This window comes from Cariama cristata, unplaced genomic scaffold, assembly GCF_000690535.1.
Source record: "Cariama cristata isolate BGI_N322 unplaced genomic scaffold, ASM69053v1 scaffold24227, whole genome shotgun sequence".
In the NCBI taxonomy this organism is placed as follows: domain Eukaryota; kingdom Metazoa; phylum Chordata; class Aves; order Cariamiformes; family Cariamidae; genus Cariama; species Cariama cristata.
This window is the reverse complement of record NW_009627432.1, coordinates 1-6,860: the sequence shown is the minus strand read 5'-3', so window position 1 is coordinate 6,860 and position 6,860 is coordinate 1. Positions and strand designations below refer to the sequence as shown.

General features: G+C 60.7%; 1 protein-coding gene across 1 annotated transcript; it reads left to right on the top strand.

Moving 5' to 3' along the window:
• Nucleotides 1-737: 737 nt before the first annotated feature.
• AP3B2 (adaptor-related protein complex 3, beta 2 subunit) lies at nucleotides 738-6,854 on the top strand (the record flags this gene model as incomplete). Its single annotated transcript, XM_009704448.1, has 19 exons — nucleotides 738-809; nucleotides 916-990; nucleotides 1,160-1,255; nucleotides 1,344-1,504; nucleotides 1,647-1,713; nucleotides 2,440-2,622; nucleotides 2,724-2,900; nucleotides 3,147-3,244; nucleotides 3,541-3,595; nucleotides 3,751-3,822; nucleotides 3,987-4,049; nucleotides 4,279-4,411; nucleotides 4,493-4,602; nucleotides 4,678-4,854; nucleotides 4,939-5,125; nucleotides 5,234-5,352; nucleotides 5,576-5,687; nucleotides 6,462-6,663; nucleotides 6,739-6,854. Coding segments are annotated over exons 1-19 (2,260 nt in total), but the record flags the coding sequence as incomplete, so codon positions are not given.
• Between the last annotated feature and the right edge of the window lie 6 nt (nucleotides 6,855-6,860).

Genomic DNA, 6,860 nt, shown 5'->3' with positions numbered 1-6,860 from the left:
CACCTGCTACAGCGCTCTGCGAGCCGATGAGCTGCGGCCGCTTGCCGACCCCGAGCCCATTGTGGCCACCAGCACTGGGCCACTGCCGCGGTAAGACCTCCCCAAGGAGCCTCCCCCCAGACCCTCCAGCGACGGTGGCTCTGGCCGAGCATCGTCCCATGGGTGCCACCCCCAGCTGCTGTGGGTGGACGCAGCCTTGCATGTCCCCTCGGTTTGGTGGGGACAGATGTCCCTTAGGAAAGTGGACAGTGGTGACAATCAGCCTTATAAAAGGCTGGTGGCATTTTCCAAGCCCAGGGTGGGGACCAGGGAAGGGCTCTGCATTGGGGCGCACTGGCACATCCATGCCACCGTGCCCAGGAGGGGACAAGGGACACCCAGCCAAGTTGGGCTGGTGGCTGGGATGGAGCCAGTGATGGGCATCTGCTCCCTGGGAAGTGATTTGGGGACATCCTAGGGTGACAACCACAGTTGGGCTGGGACAGGGTCCTCCTCCCACCACCCAGGATGGGGACAGAGCTGGGTGCCAGTACTGCGCCGGTCCCTCCGGCTCTTCTTTCACCTGGCTGTAACCCAACTCCTGTCCCCATAAATATTGCATGGCAAAGGGTCAGGTTGCCAGCCTGATGGCAGGCTGGGAGCGAAAAAAAAAAAGACTAAAAATGGGTAGAAATGGCTAAAAATGGCTAAAACCAGCAAAATTTGAATGTTTTTTATCCCTGGCATGGCATAGGCACGATGACCTCAAGGAGATGCTCGACAGCAACAAGGATTCACTCAAGCTGGAGGCCATGAAGAGGATCGTGGCGGTGGGTATTGCTGCCACCGGCGGTGACCACTGCTGGCGCTGAGCCATGCTGTGCCATGCTGTGCCATGCTGGCTACCTGGTGTCATGTCCCTCCTTTACCCCCTAGATGATTGCCCGGGGTAAAAATGCTTCTGACCTCTTCCCAGCTGTGGTGAAAAATGTTGCCTGTAAGAACATTGAGGTGAGGAAGGTCTTGGGTGGCCCTGGTGGCAAGCATGGGTGTCCCCAGGGTCTGGCACCTCCCCAAACATAACTTGTTTTGAGGGTTTTGGGGATGGGTTTGTGAGGGTTTTGGGGATGGGTTGGGTTTTGGGGGGCTCTGAGGTGGTCCCACCACCTTCACCCCACAGGTGAAGAAGCTGGTGTACGTCTACCTGGTGCGCTATGCAGAGGAGCAGCAAGATCTGGCCCTGCTCTCCATCTCCACCTTCCAGCGAGGACTCAAGGTGGGTTGGTTTGGGGACCCAGGGGGGTCTGGGGGGGAGGCAGTGAGCACTCCACAGCCTCGCCTCAGCCCCTTATCTGTCCCCACAGGACCCCAACCAGCTGATCCGTGCCAGCGCCCTGCGGGTCCTCTCCAGCATCCGTGTGCCCATCATCGTGCCCATCATGATGTTGGCCATCAAGGAGGCTGCCTCGGATATGTCCCCATATGTGCGCAAGACGGCTGCCCATGCCATCCCCAAGTTGTACAGGTAACAAGGGGTTGGCTACTAAATTTTGGGGGTACCAATAAGGGTCCAGTGCTGGGGTCTCAGCTACTTGGTGCAGGTGGGGACAGGGAGGGGATGGGGGGCAGTTTGGTCTGGCCACACCTGCTCTGCTCTTCCTTCACAGCCTTGACTCGGACCAGAAGGACCAGCTCATCGAAGTGATCGAGAAGCTGCTGGCGGACAAGACCACAGTGAGTGGGGCACAGCACCTCCCCTTCCCTAAATCTGGGGGCGTCTCTGTCCCTGCTGACCTGGTGTCCTCATGGGGATGCAACCTTTCATGCAGAGTGGGCCACCTTGCAGTGATGCTGCTGTCCCCACTAAGCCAGCCTCCTCATGGGGATATGGCATCCTTGTCGTGTTGCAGCCATCCCCACAGGGCTGGCATCCTTGTGGGGATGCCACTGTCCCCGGCCAAGCCAGCATCCTCGTGGGGATGCCACCATCCCCACTGATCCAGCATCCTCACGGGGATGCAGACATCTCCACCAAACTGGCATTCTCTTGGGGATGCAGCTGTCCCTGCAGAGCTGGCATCCTTGTGGGGATGCTGCTGTCCTCAATGAGCCAAAATCCTCATGCAGACATCTCCCCTGAGCCAGCATCTCCACAAGGAAGCCACCATCCCCACCAAACCAGCATCCTCACAGGGATGCTACCGTCCCCACCGAGCTGGCATCCTCATAGGGATACAGCCATCCCTGCCAACCCAGCTTCCTCACGTGGATGCCACTGTGCCCACTGATCGAGCGTCCTGGCAGAAATGCAGCCATCCCCACTGAGCCGGCATCTTTGTGGAGATGCCACCATCCCCACTAAACCAGTATCCTCACGGAGATGCCACTATCCTCATCAAGCCAGCATCATGATGAAAATGCCACCACCCTGGTGAGTCACCCCAGGCTTTCCCTCCCCAGCTGGTGGCTGGCAGTGTGGTGATGGCATTTGAGGAGGTCTGCCCGGAGCGCATCGACCTCATACACAAGAACTACCGCAAGCTCTGTAACCTGCTCATTGACGTGGAGGAGTGGGGGCAGGTGGTCATCATCAACATGCTGACCCGCTACGCACGCACCCAGTTCCTCAGCCCCAACCAGAACGTGAGTGCGGGAGCCTCAGGGTGCCCTGGGAGCCTCTGGGGAGGTGGGGTAAAGAGGGGGTGCTGTTGGGGAGGGGTGCAAGGCATCCCACCTGCTGGCAGGAGTCCTTGCTGGAGGAGAGCGCCGAGAAGGCTTTCTACGGCTCTGAGGATGAGGACACCAAGGACGCCAAGGCAGAGGCAGCCTCGTTGGCCAAGCGCAAGCCCTATGTCATGGACCCCGACCACCGCCTGCTCCTGCGCAACACCAAGCCCCTGCTGCAGAGTCGCAATGCCGCGGTGAGGCCCCCCGCCCCCTGACTCCAGCCCTGTCCATCCCTCCAGGCCACTGGTGTTGTCCATCAGCCTGGGCTCATGACGTCCCCACCAGCCAAGGAGCTACCGGGCTGCCTGAGGGACACCCAGGGATGGGGGTCCCCAGGGTCATGTTTCCTCCAGGTGCTGCTGGATAAGACTCTGGGGGACACAGTCATCCCTTGGGGTGTCCCCATGCCCACCAGCTGACGCTCAGGTGTGTCCCTGCAGGTGGTGATGGCTGTGGCACAGCTCTACTTCCACCTGGCACCCAAGGCAGAGGTTGGTGTCATCGCCAAGGCGCTGGTGCGGCTCCTGCGGAGTCACAGGTCTGTGGCACCTGGGTTGCAGTGGTCCCCTACTCGACCACCCTGGTTGGAAGGAGCCATGGGGAGCCCCAAGACCCTGGGAGAAACCCCCCCAGAAAGCCCATCCCTGCAGGGATGTCTGGTTGGGGCAAATTGCCAAAAAAGAGGGATTTTTTGGCCCCGGTCCAGCCCAGACATGGGGTGTCAGTGTCGTGGTAGCACCAGCCTGGAGGTGGGTCCTGCCCCATCTTCATGGGGATGTGCTGGGAGGTTCCAGCTCTGCCCTGCTGATGGTGGTCCCCTCTTTGTCCCTACAGTGAGGTGCAATACGTTGTGCTGCAGAACGTGGCCACCATGTCCATCAAACGGCGGGTGAGTCTCAAACTCGGTGTGGGAGGAGTTGGCTCTGTTGACTCTGGAGCGGAATGAGAGCTAGCCAGCAGGGTCAACCAGGGCCAGTTGCCTGTGGGTGGCCTCAGTGATGGGGGGGACAGGGATGGCACTAACGCCGCTGGCTCTGCATGCAGGGGATGTTTGAGCCCTACCTGAAGAGCTTCTATATCCGCTCCACAGACCCCACGCAGATCAAAGTCCTCAAGGTGAGCTGGAAACACCTGGCAGAACCCATCACTGGTGGCTTTGGGGCTTCATGGAGCCCTTCCCTGTGGGGCAGCTGTCCTCCATGCCCTGGGGACAGGACAACAAGGACCTCGTGCCCTGGCACCATGCTCCCATGCTGCCCATCTCTTCCTCTTTCCCACAGCTGGAGGTCCTCACCAACCTGGCCAACGAGACCAACATCTCCACCATCCTGCGGGAGTTCCAGGTATGCCATGGCCACACTGAGGCTGCCGGGGTGCCACCCTGGCATGGCTCTGGGTGCCAAAACACCACCATGGAGGAGATGGAGGAGAGTCCCACCAGGAGGAGTGGGCTGAGGCCATGCCAATGCCATGGGTGGCTCCAAAGAGCTCCAACATTTGACCACCACATGGGGGGATGCCCAGCACTGCCATGTGGGTGACATGTCATGTGTTCCTTCCATCCTTGCGCAGACCTACATCCGCAGCATGGACAAGGACTTCGTGGCGGCCACCATCCAAGCCATTGGGCGCTGCGCTACCAACATCGGGAAGGTGCGGGACACTTGCCTCAACGGCCTGGTCCAGCTCCTCTCCAACCGGGACGGTGAGCATACGCAGTGGGGGCAACATGGGGGCTCCATCGCTCTTGGGGCAGGACCTGGCTGAGGATGGGTCATGCCCACAGAGTTGGTGGTGGCCGAATCCGTGGTGGTTATCAAAAAGTTGCTGCAGATGCAACCAGCCCAGCACAGCGAGATCATCAAGCACATGGCCAAGCTCACTGACAACATCCAGGTGGGTCTAGGGGTTGTATGGCCCCTGGGACCAGGGGGGTGGCAGCGGTGCCACATGCCTGGGGGGGTTTTGCAGGTGCCGATGGCACGAGCCAGCATCTTGTGGCTCATCGGCGAGTACTGTGAGCACGTGCCCAAGATCGCGCCTGACGTGCTGCGCAAGATGGCCAAGTCCTTCACCAATGAGGAGGACATCGTCAAGCTGCAGGTCATCAACCTGGCAGCTAAGCTCTACCTGACAAACTCCAAGCAGGTACCAGGGATGCAGCCCCACGGCATGCCTCAGTTTCCCCACTGGGAAGGGTGAGGCTGACCCTGAGTGTGTCCCCTGGCACAGAGCAAGCTGCTGACCCAGTACGTCCTCAACTTGGCCAAGTACGACCAGAATTATGACATCCGCGACCGGGCTCGCTTCATCCGCCAGCTCATCGTGCCCACCGAGAAGAGCGGGGCCCTCAACAAGTACGCCAAGAAGCTCTTCCTGGCCCAAAAACCTGCTCCCATCTTGGAGTCCTCCTTCAAAGGTACCTACCCTCGGTCACAGGGCATGGGGAATGAGGACACAGCGCGAGCTGTCACCACAGTACTGCATCGCTGTCCCCGAGTTGCAGCTACCTCTCATCCCACTATAGATCGAGACCATTTCCAGCTGGGTTCCCTGTCCCACCTGCTCAACGCCAAGGCCGTGGGCTACCAGGAGCTGCCTGACTGGCCGGACGAGGCCCCTGATCCCTCCGTGAGGAATGTGGAGGTGCGTGGGGCACCCCGGGGTGCTAGGGTCCATAGGGGGGCCAAGGTGGAGGCATCACCACGGGGGTCTTGGGAGAGCCCCAGAAGGTGTCCAAGGGCTGCTCAGTTGCCTCATGTCCTCTCTATGGTGCCCACACACCCACCTGGGGACAGAAGTGGGGCAAGGGCAGCTGTTTGGGCCCTCCACCCATGGGCGATGGCCTTGCTCCATCAACCCTGTGCAGGTTCCTGAGTGGACCAAGTGCACCAGCCGGGAGAAGAGGAAGGAAAAGGTGGAGAAACCTTTCTACTCTGACTCAGAGGGCGAGTCAGGGCCCACGGAGTCAGCGGACAGCGGTGAGGACTCAGTGGCATGGCAGGGCACGGGGCAGGGGCCACCATGGTGTGGCATCAGGCAGGGGTCACTGTGACAGGGTCATTAGGCAGGTGTCAGCATGGTGGCGCATGGGACAAGTGCCACCACAGTGCAGCATTGGGCAGGAGCCACCATGATGGGGCATCAGGCAGGGGCCACCGTGGTGGGGTATGGGGCAGGGGCTGCCGTGGTGGTGCATTGGGCAGGGCACACTGCAGTGAGGATATCCCATCGTGGTATGAATGTGGCAGGGGACATAGAGGGATGTGGCAGGGGGATGTGGCGATGCGGTGGGGGGTTGTGGGGATGCAGCAGGATGCAGCAGGAAGATGTGGGGATGCAGTGGGAAGACGTGGGATGCAGTGGGAGGCATCGGAGGGTGCTGGGATGCAGTGGGAGGCAGTGGGAGGATGTGGGGATGTAGCAGGATGCAGGAATGAAGTGGGAGGATGCAGGAAGGCAGTGGGAGGATGTGGGGATGCAGTGGAGACGGAGATGGAGTAGGAGTATCCGGAGATGCAGTGAGATGCAGTGGTGGGGGGTGCAGCGATGCAGCAGAAGGACACAGGGATGCAGTGGGAGGATGCAGTGGGGATGCAGTGAAGGGATGCAGGAGTGCAGCAGGATGCAGTGGGGAGGCAGCAGCAGGTGTGGGGACGCAGAGGGAGGATGGGGGGGGGATGCAGTGGGACATAGCAAGGAGCTGTGGGGATGTGCGGGGATGCAGTAGCAGGGCTGAGCTGTGCCCCCTGCAGAGCCTGAGTCCGTCAGTGAGGAGAGCGGCAGCAGCAGCAGCTCCGGCAGCTCCAGCTCTGGCAGTGAGGAGGAAGAGGAGGAGGAAGAGGAGGAGGAAGGCAGCGGGGAGCAATCAGAGGACAAGGAAGAGGAGGAGGAGAAGAGGCCGAAGAGGAAGGAGAAGGAAGGCTCCCGGAAGGCAGTGCCGGGGAGCGCGGGCAGGTACCCCCTGGGAAGGCAGGTTGCCCCTGGCCAAACCCCAACCCAGTCCTGCCCTGAGCCAGGCTCTTCCCACAGCCCCAGCGAGGAAGAGGAGGAGGAAGAGGGGGTGAAGAAGGCCAAGAAGAAGAAGGCACCACAGGGGAGGAAGGGCCCTGCTGAGACCTCATCAGAGGAAGCCAGTGCCTCCGAGAGCAGCT